This window comes from Athene noctua, chromosome 29 (assembly GCF_965140245.1).
Source record: "Athene noctua chromosome 29, bAthNoc1.hap1.1, whole genome shotgun sequence".
Taxonomy (NCBI): Eukaryota; Metazoa; Chordata; class Aves; order Strigiformes; family Strigidae; genus Athene; species Athene noctua.
Window position 1 is genome coordinate 1,784,427 of NC_134065.1, and position 14,794 is coordinate 1,799,220.

At 57.8% G+C, this 14,794-nt stretch overlaps 2 protein-coding genes and 1 non-coding gene across 8 annotated transcripts in view; all 3 read right to left on the reverse strand.

The window, feature by feature from the left end:
- Positions 1–176: 176 nt before the first annotated feature.
- On the reverse strand, positions 177–2,139 carry HAX1 (HCLS1 associated protein X-1). Its single transcript, XM_074928856.1, has 8 exons — positions 2,026–2,139; positions 1,577–1,782; positions 1,322–1,473; positions 1,166–1,211; positions 931–1,046; positions 677–827; positions 455–603; positions 177–315 (listed from the first exon to the last, which is right to left on the reverse strand). The coding sequence occupies exons 1-7, from the start codon at positions 2,076–2,078 to the stop codon at positions 485–487; spliced, it is 843 nt and encodes a 280-aa protein (XP_074784957.1). The 5' UTR covers positions 2,079–2,139; the 3' UTR covers positions 177–315; positions 455–484.
- A 924-nt stretch (positions 2,140–3,063) lies between these two features.
- UBAP2L (ubiquitin associated protein 2 like) overlaps positions 3,064–14,794 on the reverse strand; it is a 32,705-nt gene continuing 20,974 nt past the window's right edge. For 2 of the 6 annotated variants that reach the window (XM_074928815.1, XM_074928812.1), the window contains 14 exons: positions 13,874–14,063; positions 13,206–13,260; positions 12,589–12,763; positions 11,706–11,778; positions 10,833–11,028; positions 10,638–10,726; positions 9,897–9,950; positions 9,187–9,268; positions 6,992–7,209; positions 6,805–6,910; positions 5,601–5,668; positions 5,104–5,301; positions 4,595–4,645; positions 3,064–3,989 (listed from right to left, as the gene is read on the reverse strand). In XM_074928815.1, coding sequence (XP_074784916.1) covers positions 3,894–3,989; positions 4,595–4,645; positions 5,104–5,301; positions 5,601–5,668; positions 6,805–6,910; positions 6,992–7,209; positions 9,187–9,268; positions 9,897–9,950; positions 10,638–10,726; positions 10,833–11,028; positions 11,706–11,778; positions 12,589–12,763; positions 13,206–13,260; positions 13,874–14,063 — 1,651 coding nt within the window. In that variant the 3' untranslated portion in view covers positions 3,064–3,893. The remainder of the gene's footprint in view (positions 3,990–4,594; positions 4,646–5,103; positions 5,302–5,600; positions 5,669–6,804; positions 6,911–6,991; positions 7,210–9,186; positions 9,269–9,896; positions 9,951–10,637; positions 10,727–10,832; positions 11,029–11,705; positions 11,779–12,588; positions 12,764–13,205; positions 13,261–13,873; positions 14,064–14,794) is intronic. The other 4 variants (XM_074928816.1, XM_074928814.1, XM_074928813.1 and 1 more) reach the window with 3 other exon arrangements.
- Positions 9,372–9,506, reverse strand: LOC141971795 (small nucleolar RNA SNORA58). The gene has a single exon (XR_012635322.1). It is a non-coding gene; the product is annotated as a small nucleolar RNA SNORA58 (small nucleolar RNA).

Consider the following 14,794-nt stretch of genomic DNA (forward strand, 5'->3'; position numbering starts at 1 on the left):
CCGGGCAGGGAAACGGGAGAGGGAGGTGGGCAGGGAGCAGCGCGGGCACGGGGCCAGGGCGGAGGAGCCCAGCACCTGCCTGCACCTGTGGGCAGGCCCCGGGAACCACGCTGGTGGCCGTGCAGGCCCCTGCCTCCGAACTGGGGAGGTTCTGGCCTAAAAGAGCCTGGCAGATAGCCGTTAGCATAAATAGACTTTATTGCTCTGTACACACGCACACGCTCAGCCCCCATGGGGGTCCTCACAGCTCCGCAGCGCCCCAGAAAGCAGGCAGCCCCCAGCCTGGCCACCAGCTTCCTGCAGGATCTGCCCCATCTGCAAGAAAAACAGGCAGTGAGAAGAGGCTGCTGCCCACCGCCCGCCCTGGAGAGAGCTGACAGCCCCAGCCCCCAAACTGGCATCTGTCCCCACAGCCCTGGGGTCCCCCCCAGCACACCACACCCATTGCACATACGGGGTGCTCAGCTGCGGGGGGTGGGCACAGCTACCAGCTCGAGAACCAGCGTCGGAAGAAGCTGCCCAGCGTGGCCGAGGGGTCGCTCAGGTTGGGAGCGCGGAGCTCGTCCTGCCGTGGCCACGTGCCTGCGAACTGCGCCAGCTCCCCTGGGACAGCAGGGAGAGGTGGCTCAGAGGGGCCCCGGCCCGCTCCCCTCACCCTCTTCAGCCCCCCACTCACGGTCATCCATGTTGACCACCTCCTCCCGGTAGTCCTTGCTCTGCCCGTCCTCCTTGGTGGTGGTGATGAAGGCCTGGTCCCCTCTTCGTCGTGTCACCGTCGTCTCTCGGCGGCCCTGGCTGTCCTGCACGGTCCGGCGCTCCTCCACCGCCTGCACACAGCACCGAGCCCTCAGAGATGCCACCACTCTACTCCTCACACCGGGGACGGTGTCCCCAAGTCACCCACAGCCCCGCGGGCCAGGGGACACTCACCCCGTCAGGGAGAGTCACTTTGGTGACGGACACGCTCTGGAAGTACGAGTGGGACTTGGGCTCGTCGGGTCTCAGGATGGTCCCCAGCCCCGCGGAGGAAACCTGGGAGTCCAGGTCTGTGGGGGGAGATGCGAGACAGTGACAACAGCGTGGGGACGTGCCCCAAGAGCTCTGGGGACGTGGGAGGGTGGAGCGGGGGAGGCAGAGAGTCCGTGGCCCCACTCCCGGCACCCACCTTGGTCTTCCTTAAGGCCAGGAGGAGCCGGGTGAGCATCTTCCCGCTGCAAGGCAAAGCCACGCGCCGGTGACGGGAGGCAAAGCGGGACCCCGCGCCGGCAGCCCCCTGTGGCCGCCAGAGCCGCGCCGCGGGAGGCAGAGCCCCCTCACCCACCCCCAGGAAGGGTCGCCAGGGCCAGGCCGGGTCGCCGGGGCCCTCAGGGCCTCGCGGGGCTGCGCTGGGAGCGGGGCTGTCCGGGTGCTTCAGCATAGAGTCCCGCAGCGGCCGCCCTGCGCTGCCCTCGCCGGGGCCGGGCTGGGGGGGCTCTGGGGGAGCAAAAAGGGGGGTGGGGTCAGCCCCAAGGGGCTCCGCAGCGGCCCCCACAGCCCCGCTCAGCCCCCGGCGGGGGCAGCCCCCTCCCCTCCCCACCGATGGACTGTGGAGCCCCGACCCAGGCTCCCCCGAAGACGCCCAGGAGCTCGCCCACGTCCCGGAACAGCTCCTCGAAGGCACCGCGGGACCCGCTGGGGATGAAGCCGAAGTCTTGGGGCGGCTGCGCCAGGGACGGGCCGTCATCCTCCTCCTCCTCCTCCTCCTCGTCCCACGCCGTCCCGCCGAAGAGCGGGTCCCGGGGCCTGCGGGACCGCGGCGCTGAGAGACACCCGGGCCTGGAGCAACCGGCACCGCAGGACAACCGGCGGCCGGGCCGGGCCAGGACCCGCGGGGCGACAGAGGGCTGGGGGCGGCGGGGAAACGAGGGGGGGAACCGGGACAGGGCCGGGGCACGGGGGGCAACCGGGGGAGCCGGCGCGGGGTCTGCGCAGCCGGAAGAACCGGGGGCGCCGAGTCGAGGGTGGCCGGGGGTGGGGTCCCGGTACCTGTGCCGCCCCGGGAACCCGAAGAAGCCGCGAAACGCGTCGTAAAAGTTCATCGCGCTCCACCCGCCGGGCGCCGCCGCCGCCGCTCACCGTGCCCGGGCCGCGCTGCCGTAAAGCGCCGGGGTCGCGCAGAGCCGCAAAGCGCCGCCGGGTGTCGTGAGGCGCCGCGGCCTTGACCGAATGCGGATCCCCGGGGGCCGTGTCCCCCCCGCGCTCTTCACAGCCCGGAGCCTTCCCCGTCTCACCGCCGCAGGCCCGGGGCGGCTCCGGGGCCTCTCGCTCAGGCCGCCAGGCCCGTGCAGCACCCACCGGCCCAGGGCTTGCCCGGCTCCCGCGCCCGCAGCCCCCAGGGCACAGCCCTGGCCCCCAGGGGGGTCCCCCCGTGTGCGGGACGCGCTGGGCCAGCCCCGCTCCAGGGGGCTCGGGGGGCTGCACAGCACCAGGAGGGGACTTGGGGGCAGATGGGGACTGGGCTCTATCCTGCAGCCCCACCGTGGTCCATGCCCCCAGCTGAGCTCCCTCAGCCCATCCCACCACCCTCCACCGGGCCCCCAGAGAACGAGGGGCTTGAGTCACCTCCAGGTTTGCACCCCCCAACCCCTTACCTTACAGCTCCTCTTCTGAGGGGGGTGATGGGGAACACGGGCTTAGGGGGAAGGTAGCTCAGCACCCACTGCCAGGGCTTCCTGCCATCACAGCAAGTGGCCCATTCCCCTCCCTCACACTGGGACCCCCCCTCCTGTGACAGCCAGTCCTCACGCAGAGATGGGGGGCACCAGCAGCACCAGAGCAGGGGGGCAACTGGGACAGCACAAGCAGGAGGCAGAAAAATGGAGGGTGGGGGTCCCTGGCCCAGGGAAAGGACAGGGAAAAGGATGGTGATAATGTCCCTGTGCTGGGATCCTCCTGGTGCCCAGCACCACAGCTGGGAAGAGGAAAAATCCACAAAAGGGGGGGAAAAAAAAAAAAGAAGCCCGGGGCCTCCCGCACCCTGCACCAAAAATAGGGAACCAGGCTGAGATAGTAGGTATTAAAAAATACACACGTCACTTTGTGATCTTTATTCTCTTTAGTAAATCACCCGCACAGGGGGTTCAGTTGAAGTGACCAGTTTGAACTGAAAAATACAAGATTTGGACTGCATAGAAAAAAAAAAGACCAAAAAAAAAAACCAAAACCAAAAGCAGAAGATACTTACAGCGTGCAAGGAGGGGGCAGGACCTGCGCTCGGGCCCGGGGGGAGGGAGGGGGCACGGATGGAGAACGTAAAATAGGGGGGTGCCCTCCAGGGCTCCTCTGGGCCAGGGGCAGAGAGCAGCGGAGGGTGGGCGAGGAAATGAGAGAACTACAGGACGGCGGTGGGGTTTTTGTTTTTATATACAAGACACATTTATCCATTAAATTTAGAACACGGTACAAAAAAACACTTCAACTAATTAATCTTACAATGCTGTTCATATCAATTACTGTTCTTATTCCTAATAATAAGGGGGTTTGCTGTAGGCGACTCGCAGCTTCCACTCCTTTGGATCCGAGAGGTTCTGGGGCAGCAGGAGGTGGGGGGAGAGGGGAGAAAGGAGTAAAAACCAAAAAAGGCCCCTACGGCAAACGGTTCAGAATCTGAATGCAGAGAGAGGAGAGAAAAAAAAAAAAGAAAAAAAGAAAAAAATACAAATTCTATATTACATACAACAGGAAAGGTGGCTGAAGACAGACAACGCAGAGCCGCCTGCCGGCCTGGCCTGCCCGGGGGCTGCGGGGCCGGGCGCTGCCCCGCAGCAGGACACTCTCCTCCCCAGGATCCTTCGGCGTCGGGGTCGGTGGGATTCTCTTCCGGAAGCAAGTGGTGGGCGAGGGCCGCCCCGGCCTCAGTTGGCCCCCCAGCTGTAGCTGTTGTAGGCAGACTTGTTGGCCTGGGATTTCTGGGGGATGGAGCTGCCTTGGCTGCGCTGCCCGGAGCCGCTCTGCGGGAAGGGGGAGAGAAGGAGAAGCGGGTGGTTACGGGACGGGAAGCAGGTGCTGCCGCCATCTCTGGGGTCCCAACCCCAGCCCGCTCTGCAGGGCGATGCCATGGGCACCGCTGGCACCACAGGACGGCTCCAGCGGGCTACGGGCTCCTCGGTGCTCACTGACCCGCCTCAGCCCAGCACAAGCTCCCCAGGACCACCAGCACCAGGGCACGGGCTGCCTCCTGCACCGAGCAGCCGGGCCCTGGCCCGCATGCCATGCCATCTGCTGCCCCAGCAGCCACAGGACCCTCCCTCCGGCTCTGCACCTTCCTCCAGACCAGCACCGTGCCAGGACCGCAGGCAGCGAGGGCCCCGGCAGCTCTGCCGCGCGACAGGGAGAGGTGGGGGGGGAAAAGGGGGGGAAAAGGGGTCGAGCAGGGGGGTGTGTGTCTGTGCCCGCGGGTGTGTGTGTGTGCGCACATACTGACTGAGGACCTCTCTCCTCGCCTGGCGGGGCCACAGGGGGGGGGAGAAGGAAGGGGCTACGTGAGCCTGGGGGGCCTTAGGGGCGGGGGGAGACCCCAGGGCAAGTGCAATGCATTATCAGAGAGGTTCATTACCTGGTCTTCCTGCTGGCGTTGGCAGCACAGTATCATCTGCAAATATGGAAGCTGTTGCAGTACCAGGATATGTAAAATAAAGGGACAAACTATGACAATAGAAATCCACGGTTAGACCTGAAAGCTACGGCAGGGTCGTGGCTGTGGCGAGTAACCCCTTCGCTGCTGGCCTGCGGAGCCGCCCCCTCCGAGGAAGGGGGGGAGGCGGGGGGGTACCAGGCGTGTCTGCGTGAAGGGGCACTACCCGAGCGTACCTGGTACAGCCCGGCAGCGAGGGGGGGCTGTGCCGAGGACCCCCCAGCGGAGCACACCCCGGGCCTTCCTCACCTCATCCTCTGATCAGCCCTGTGTGTATGTGCAGGTGTGAGCATGTGCGTGTCACCGCGCGTCCACGTGTGTCCGCCGCAGGGCGTGAGGGAGGGAGGGAGAAGGGGGGGGCCGGGGGGGGGTTAGCGAGAGCCCTAGAAAATACCCCAGCAAGGGCCGGGGGGGCGAGGGGGGTTGCTTACCTGCCCGTCCTGCTGCAGGTGGTGGTGCAGGATCTGCGAGTGGGGCTGCTGATGCGGGGTCAGGATGTGCATGAAGGGGGTGGGGGGGTACGCCGCTGCCGTAGCGGGGTTGATGGGGCCGCCGCTGCCCAGCGCTGAAGGCAGGTTGAAGGAGGCTGCCGGGGTTCCAGTGTGAAATCCCTGCTTCTCGAAGGATTGCTGAGGAGGAGACACCAAGGGCAGAGTAAGGGCTGGGAGCCTGGGAGCTGGCAGCGTGCCCCGACCCAGCTCTACAAGTCTGGGAGTCAGTGGGCGGTGCAGGGAACGGACAAAGTCTCTGCCTACGGCTCTTTCTGAGCTCCGAGTTGCTCTAAGCTGGGAAAGGTCGAGCATTTCACTTCTCCCTGGCTGGCTGCTCCAAGGGGAAGAAGCCTCACTGTCCAGGGAGGCTGTCTCAGAGCTGGGCTTCTGCTACCCAGCAAAGCGGCGTCTGCCTGGAGCACACCCCAGACACTGACCTGAGTTTTGGAGTAGACAGAGCCCGAGATGTCCGGCACTCCTGTGTTACTGGATGTCACAGATACACCTGGGGAGAAGGAAAAGCAAGCAAGTTGTTAAGCAGCAGCCACTGGCTCAGCAGGAGCCAATGTCTGGCAGCCAGGTAAGGTTTGGAGACAGACATCACCGGAGAGAGCAGGGTCAAGCTGCAAAGTGCTTTTGCTCTGGACACGAGCCATTTCTGAACGGCTCCAGAAACAAATTTAGGGGCCTGCAGCCACCCAGAGAAACACATGTTCTTGAAGAGCTCAAAAAATAGCAACTCTGAGAAGAGCTGCTGGGAGGATGCAGTAGGCAGACAAGGAAAAAAACTCCCAGCATGACATGGTAGAAGGACAGCCAGAGCTCTGTGGATGTAAAACTGGCAATTGCATGTAAAGGCGGCTCAGCTGCGGGCTGGACTGGGTGGTGCAATCACTGGTGACACTGGCACACAGCCCACATTTGTTCCTAAGAGGTGGTGGTACAGAGGAAAGCCTCACAATCATTTAAGGCCTGGAAAAAGCATTGAAATGAAAGAGGTTTGAAAAACTCAGTACTGGGTGAGCTGGTACAGAGCCTAAGTATCTTTGCAAAGAGGAAATAGTGTCTTGAAGGGCTCTAATGTAGTAAAAAAAAAAGGTACAACAGGAATTTAAAGGCTGGAAGGACTCAAAGGCAGGCCCTCTAAGTCAGCCAGACATTAACCAGAAAAACCCAGTACTGAGACAAGCGGCAGGTTCACAACCTTCCTGCACCTTTGAATCAAAGACACTTCTCTAGAAAGCACGTGCCCACCAAACACCGGAGTCAAACAAATTCCCAGGCTCAAATCTGGAATAATTATTGTTCTATTGATCATGTAGAGGCAGAAAAAAAAAGCTCCCAAACAATTGAGCAGCTTAAGCTCTCTGATGTAAGTCCAAGGCACCGACCATCCGACTGCTGGGCACAGAGGAGGGCGTGAAGGCCCTGTGCTCCTCAAACTGCTCCAGACCTGGCTGCAGAACAAACCTGGGCCTTTCCGAGGAGAATCTAACAACGTGCAAGTTGCACCATGGACAAACTCCTTCCTTCCCGTGGGGGCAGTAAGTCAGAAGTCCCCTTACATGGCCAGCGAGGCTGTGAACAAGCCCTGCCGCTGTCAGTAACTGGTGCTGAGAAAGGTGGTGTCGGGTCTCTTACCAGTGCTGTATCCGTGAGAGCCGTAGCCGCTGGGCTGCTGAAAAGGGGTTGCTGATGCGTTGACGCTGACATTCACACCATGCTGCTTGGAAGAGGTAGGAGCAACCTACAGAAAAGAGAGGAGCAGAGTGAGGAAGAGGCTTCGCTGCGTTGCCCCAGCCCCACACCCTGCTGCTGGGACACTCACAGGGAACACGGCGGGCCCGTATTGGAAGGTGCTGGGGAGCCCTGGTACCCCTGTGTAGTACGGCAGACTGGTGTAACTGTAGCCCGGAGGCAGCGCTGGGTTCAGGAACGTCTGCTGCGTGGTGTGGTGAGTCTGGGTCTGGCTCTGCTGAGGTTGGGCCAAAGTCGTTGCAGGAGCAGGGGAAGAGGCATCACCTCGGCCAAATTTTGTTAAGTCACCTGGAATCAGAGAATCATCTCAGTTGGAAGAGACCCTGAAGCTCCTCCAGCCCAACCATGACCCTCCCCCTGACCGTTCCCAACTCCCCCAGATCCCTCAGCGCTGGCTCAGCCCGACTCTTCAACCCCCCCAGGGATCCCGGGGACTCCCCCCTGCCCTGGGCAGCCCATTCCAACGCCCAACAGCCCCTTCTGCACAGAAATCCTTCCTCAGAGCCAGCCTGACCCTGCCCTGGGCAGCTTGAGGCCATTCCCTCGGGGCCTGGCGCTGGGGCCTTGGCTCCAGAGACTCATCCCCCCTCTCTGCCCCCTCCTGGCAGGGAGTTGCAGAGGGCCAGGAGGTCTCCCCTCAGCCTCCTCTTCTCCAGACTGAACCCCCCCAGTTCCCTCAGAGCTCCTCATATACTGGAGATGAAAGGGGCCTGAAAAACTGACAGTGTCAAATTCTGGCCCACTCGAGCTCAGTCCGAAGGTCACCCAGTCTTTTGATCAACGGCGACTTCAATCAACCCCCCTCCTAAGGGCTGCAGCTCTCCCAAGCCCTCAGGCCCTTGCACACTGATAAGGGCTGAGCTGTTAATTGCTCCCCTCATTTCAGAAGAGGACTTCAGAGGGGAAGGGAAACCCACAGCAGCTAAACTACATGATGTCAGCCTACCGTCTGGCCCTGGATAAACCTGCCACTGCCTGCACAGCAACAGAGCCCAGATGCCAGAGCTCTCCCTGAGTGCCCCCCCCGGCAGATGCCAGCGCTCTCCCTGGGTCCCCCTCCCTGATGCTAGAGCTCTCCCTGAGTGCCCCCCCGGCAGATGCCAGAGCTCTCCTTAAGTCCCTCTAAGCATCAGCAGGTCAGAACACAACTCGAGTCCCTCCAGAGCCAGGCCCCAGGCCAAAGAAGCAGCCTGGGGGCCCTGTCCTATTGGCAAACAGCTCCTCATTGAAGAAGGGAGTCAAATATCTTCCAGTTGAGGATGTGTGAATGGGCCCTTTTTACAGCAGGGCTCACACCTCCCCTCTCTCTAGTTGGGGCAGGGAATCAAATGCTGCTGCAGAGGCCCAGGAGCTCGCAGAGAGCACTCAGACATCGCTTCCTCTCTCCCCAGCCTGGGCACTGCGAGAGTTTGGCTGCAGGGCTCGGGGAAGCTCCTTTTGCAGCTCTTTCTGAGCACCTGCTTGGCACTTCCATGCAAACACTCTCCCTATTCAGAGCTCACACAGTAAGCCAGTGAATTTTCTCAGTGCTGCCCCAGCTCACAAGTGGGTCCAGGATAGCCACAAACATTAATTATCACCGATGTTAACTTGGCAAATTAGGCATGCAGCAGTGCTGCACTCTGAGCTTGGGATTTCAGCCTTGGCATGCTAGGCAAAAGCAGTTCTGCACAAACAAGCTCCTGCTGAAGCAGAGAAGTGGTGCTGCAAAAAAAAAAAAAAAAAAAGAGCAATCTACAAAATGCAACTATTCCTAAAGCACGTGAAAGCTCAGCACACCGATGCCCACTGTGAATCAGCAGTGTGAGTAAACACACCTACCAAGGTCAGGGAGAGATAAGCCACTCACTGGGAATTTGGTTTCAATTTGACAGGTCCTAAACTCCCTGTTTTCTTTCTCCATGAGGTTGTCACATAGATAAGAAACAATTTCTCCAGATTTTGTGTTTCTTTGCATTTTTACTTTTAAGTGCTTGAGAAGCACTGCTTAACCCCTGCCTCACCATGACCTGAGCAGTTTTACACCTCACAGATTCTTTCAGCCCTTCCTCACTCCTCTTCCAACTGCGACGTCAACTCCTGCTTGTCCACATCTTCCTGCTAACACGCCTTGGCACAACCAGACGATCAAAGGGAAGAATTTAGCTGCTGAGAAACATTCCCCAGACCAAAGGCTGGTGCAGACGTAGTTCCAGCACAGGAAACTGGTAAGCAGCAGCACAAACACCTGATGAGATATGGAGTCAGAGCGGGTTTTTTCCCTACCAGAGTACGGATTGCTGCTCAGGCTGCCATCTCTTCCAGTCAGCGGGGTGGTGGGTGTAGGGAATGGGATGCTGTAGTAATCCTGAAGGATAAAAACAAAAGGAGAAGTAGTTTTATGAGCTCTGTCCAAAGATCTCAAGCAGCACCCTTTTAGAAAAAGAGGAATTTCTAGGCTGCAGCCACAGGTATGTTGGAGTATTGCAGTCCAACCAGCCACGCCGCGGCTGATCACAGCCTACAGCAACCCCAGGTTTTTGTAGCATGCACCATCCCCCTCACCTGGCTATGAGAAGAACCAGATAAGGTCTACTGGTATGCAGTCCTTAAACTGCCTGGACTTTCCCCTCCACAACACAAGGGACACGTCATATCGCTAAATAAAACCCATTCTCAAAAAAGTATTTAGTCACTGCCTCTTTCAAGGATCACAGGTATCTCCAACAGGTCGCCAACACCACTGCAGGGCAAACCAGCTCTGCCTGCTGTAGCTCTCACGTTCCTTAGCCCCGCCATTAATGCCACTGTCTGAATAACTAGTGCTCCCAACTCCCCAAGCGCAAGGGAGCAACGGATGAACTCCTCACTGTTGCCACGAGGAGGTGCATCCGCCCAGCAGCCTGTTTTCAGCTCTCCAGGACAGCCTCAGCACCTGCCCTGTCCTACGCCCGCAGCAGGGCACCGGCGGGCCCCCGGCAGCCCTCGGTACTCACCAACGGGAATCTTGTCTGGAGCATCTGCAAGTCATCATATCCATACACCTGTGGCTAGAAAAAGAGGAGATTATGTCAGGGACACAGACTAAAGATACTTACCTATTTTTAGATTAAAGATTTAGATAAATGTGAGAGAAAGCCAGCAGCAGACAATCAGAGGCTACACAATAACCTCGGCACAGGCAGCCAGCCGTCGCTACCGCAGGACTTGACACTGCCAAGAGTTGTTTTTATCAGCTGCTGAAACAAAGAGTGAGCACCAGTGTCTAGCACCACCGATCCAGACCACTAAAAGGCACTCAATTTTCCTCTAGAAATTATTTCAACACTGACATCTGCCCTCACCTTCAGAAGTGCACTGTGACACACCCCTAGACTTTGTGGCAGTCGCCACCCACGTTCTGTTTGGCCTCTGTCATACCAGCTAATCCAGCTCTGCACTTTCACAAGCTGTGCTCTGAGCAAGGGCTGTTGCTCCCCAAAGCTTGGGGAGGCTGTGGAGTACAGGCAGACAGAATCTGCTCTGGGGTGACCAGAATGACAGATGTGCCCCACAGGCATGTGGATTTCCTCTGCTACTGTTTTATGGAAAACAGCAGGTCCAAATTCTTCCCATCCAAAGCAGTCCTGCTGGGCTGATGTTACAGCTTTTGGTCCCTTTACTAGACTCCACCCCTCCCTGCTCGCTGAAGACAGAGCTAGGAGGGATCTAGTGGCATGACAGGACACCCCACTCACCGGATAGGCGTGTAGCAACCCTGGAGCCATGATGTACGGATTAGGCAACAACGGTGGGACTCCAGGAGGGAGATTGGGAGGGGCTTTTCCTGAGAAAAGAAGAGAAAGGAAAAGTTCCACAGTGAAGCAAAGAGCAGAAGCTGCCTCTCTTAGCCTCCACACCCTCCCCCTGTTTAGCAGTACCCAGGAAAGTACCTGATGTTGTTGCAACGGAGCTGCGAGTCGAGGCCGTCACCGTGGAGTTACTGCTGAGGCTGAGGCCCAGGCTGCTGACGCTGCTGAGACTGGATGAAACACTTACGACTGGCGGGGCGGCTGACACTGTGCTGGAGGAGGTGGAGAAAGTGCTAGCAGAAGAATGGAGGCTTGCTTCACTCTCCACACTTGTGTGCTAGGGAAGGAAGGGAAAAGAATTAGGGGACCAGGCAGATGTAACCGAGCGCAGAAATACTGCAGGATGCTGCCTACGCAAAAAATATTGCGTGGGTCCGTCTGCACCCGGACGTTCCCGAGAGCCTGCAATGAACTCGGCCGCTGCAGGCTACAAAGAAACCTGCTTTGCATCTGGCTCAAGTCCAAAGTCCTGATAGCAGCCAACCCCTAATGCTTCCAAGCCTCTTGCGTGGCTGTGTCCCAACACGTCTGTCTGCTGGGAGAAGCAGGGCTGAACGCCGCGCTTGCGGCAGGGAGATTTATTCTGCTGCAGAAGCCAACACCCAGGGAGTCTGTACTGCAGGAGCTCCAGCAGTACACACACGTCTGAACAGGGCCACTCCATCAGCCACCAGTTTGCCCCAACATCCAGCAGCGCTTTCAAGGGCAGCTACAGAAGCCACCGCTGTATCTAGAACAGGCAAGGTGTCAAACACCGAGCCAGAGGTGCACAGTTGTGACATAACCCTCTGTCCTCTCTCCACGCAACACCCAAACTGCAGCACAACCAGCAGCCCGATGGCTCCTGTCAGAACCGCAGGCCCTGCTGGCCACGCAGCTGAGGTGGGGCAGGCTGGAGGGCTCCCAGCCGTGCTGGAATGGGGGTACAAAGTGCTGGAGCACACCCAGACTCACCAGAAGAGTTGAAGTTGACGTTCGCCCAGAAGACGTGGATGAGGACAGACTGTTCTGCTGGGTGGGTAATGTACTGCGAAAGGAGGAATAAAAGGTTGTCAAGCCGAGGTGTGCGAGTCACCATCGGGAGCACCAGGCCAGATCCCATTTCCCATCTACTCAGATGGGATGAGTCAGGGAAACACAGAATCATTCCAGTTGGAAAAGCCCCTCGGGATCAGCGAGTCCAACCCTCAGCCCGACTCTACAAAGCTCTTCCCTACCCCACATCCCCCCCAGCTCATCCCAACGGCCCTGAAACCCCCCCAGGGATGGGGACTCCCCCCTCCCTGGGCAGCCTGTTCCGCTCTGACCACTCTTTCTGTGGAGGTTAGCTCAAATAACTGGAGAGGAAAAATCATCCTTTGCATAACGGAAAGGATCCTTACATCAATCTCTTCAATACCTATCTTGTATTGCTAGCTTGTGAAATTGTTGGGAGACTTACTCTTAACAGCATAGAAAGTGTAGCTGTTTTTAATAGGTAGGTCTTAGGCAACCCAGTTATTTAAAAAGAAAAAAACCCCACCAAATAATAAACTACAGATCCAGCATCTCTTTCCATAAAGCCTCAGCTGTCACCAGACCCAGCTCTGCTGCTGTAGCCAGCCCACCCCACAGGGAGGATTTGGCCCAGTATGTCTTAATGTCCAGTCTAAATTTCCTAATGTCCAGTCTAAACCTCCCCTGTTGCAGTTTAAAGCCATTCCCTCTTGTTCTACCACTAAATCCCCATGAGAAGAGACCAGCACCAACCTCTCTACAATGTCCTTTCAGGGCGTGATACAGACTTTGATATGCACTGCAGATCCCTGTTTCTAGTTCTGCTTTTCTTTTTCCTCACCTGCTGAGCTGGGCAGTGGTCGTACTGGGGAGTTCCTCACTGTGGCTCAGGCTGCTCAGAGCTGTCGAGTGTTGGCTGGCTGTTGTCAGCAAGGACGAGGCAGACACCCCATCATTGAGAGGCGTGATACTGGGAGCAGAGGGGGAATCGGATTTCACTGCGGGGCCTGTAGCACCTGTGGACAAAAGCTTTGGGTTAGGGGCAGCTACCGGCAGCTCGCGGAGGGCAATTCAGTGGTGAGGATCAGCAGGGAGGTCCAGGGCTTCCCTTGCTGCTGCCAACCAAGTTACACATTTATGGCAGCATGATTGTGTTCTACATCTCGCTTTACTCCAACACTGGCTGACACTGGCTCTCCAAAGAGCTTCAAGACCTACAGATAAGGTGACTTTCACAAACAAATCAGTAAATTATTGTCATCAGGGAGTGACTCATCAAGAATCTCATGGATCCCTCAGCAGAAAACTGAATGTTCCAAGGCAAGCAAATAATCTTGGTGGCAGCAATTAGTCCACCAGGGAAAGGACTTGCTATTAGCACAGATAAAGCTTTTCCTCCAAAGCAAATACAAGCAGTACAAGAGACTCAGGACACCCACTGCACTGACAGACTCTTACCTTCAACGGCCTGCGTGGTTTGTAATGGCGTGGGTTGTACAGAACTGAAACCATTCTGAGGAAAAAGAGAAAAATGAATACTGGGCATTACAGCTGCTCATTTCCAGAGACAGATCTACTGTCAGCCCCCTCCCACACCCCCTCCTCAGTTGTGGAAGTCGTGCTACCAGCACAGATCACCAGGCTTGTCAGGAGCTCAGCCTGGTCCCAAGCTCAGCCAAGCCCAGTGCCAGCACGACCCCCACACGTGTGCTGGAGGAAGCAGTGCAAGAAGTTTCTCTGCTGCTGGTGGTCAAGACTGGCTCACCATCCTCAACCCAAGCTCATTACCCAGAACTGGTGTCACTGAACTTGCGCGCAGCAAGAATCGAATCCCTAAGACAACGCTAAACCCTTTGCCTGAATGCCACTCTGCAGAGGGTAATTATGCGTGACAGGACACATGGCCTGCAATCAACTTAACCGCAGTTAACCCCACTGGCCCGGCCCCAGGTAAGCAGCGTAACTAAAAGCTCTGGTAGCAGCCAGAACAAAGCTCTCCCAAGAGTCCACAAGCCACGTGGTGAGGTTGGAGGATCACAGAAACACTTGGTAAACCACTTAGCTTTCTCACGAGACAGTGCTTCACACACTGTGCTTACTCAGCACAAAGGGTGCTATTTCCCTACCTTGGCCTGGGTCAGATCTTTCTGGGGCGAGGAGGAGATTGAATTTGGGTATCGCCTCGTCTGGGTGGATCTCTGTTCGTACAGTGGTCCCTGAGCGCTGTTCTGGGAGGTAAATGTTGCTGTCTGTATTGTGCCGCTCTGGTAACCAGACTCCTGGCTTTGATTGGACGAAATTGTGGATGAAGATTCGCTACAAAGGATAAAAAAAAGAAAGAAAAGGAGTTGATGTTTTCCTCCAAAACATCCCCGCTGTAAGCTGCCAACCCAAACTGGAGGCTCTTCATTTCAAATCTTCAAAATAAAAGAGTCCCAAGCATCAGCATAAAGGCACCACACAAAGCAGCCGAGCAAAGCAAGGAGAGAAATGTACCCGGGCAAGGGCTGGGCTGACCCCGGGAGGGTGTTGGCACCTGCCACAGCCTCCCCTCACGCACTGCTGGGCGCTGGGTGACACTTCATGAGCTGCCACTGCTCAAGGGACTGGGCAGATAGTAAGGGTCAGCCCAACAGGACACACAGACACTTGGCACTGGCAAGGTGCCATCACTGTAGATACACCTACTCCACTGCATCCCAGTTTGCCAGGAAAAAGCAGGACAAAACCCGCAGAATCTGTTCCCCAGAGACAAGGAGCAGTGGCACTGGGATTTCCCTCCTGCATTTCCAGTAACGCAGTTTAACAGCAGCAGGAAGCGTCTGCTTGCCTCGGAGGAGGCTGAGGGGAGACCTCCTGGCCCTCTGCAACTCCCTGCCAGGAGGGGGCAGAGAGGGGGGTGAGTCTCTGGAGCCAAGGCCCCAGCGCCAGGCCCCGAGGGAATGGCCTCAAGCTGCCCAGGGCAGGGTCAGGCTGGCTCTGAGGAAGGATTTCTGTGCAGAAGGGGCTGTTGGGCGTTGGAATGGGCTGCCCAGGGCAGGGGGGAG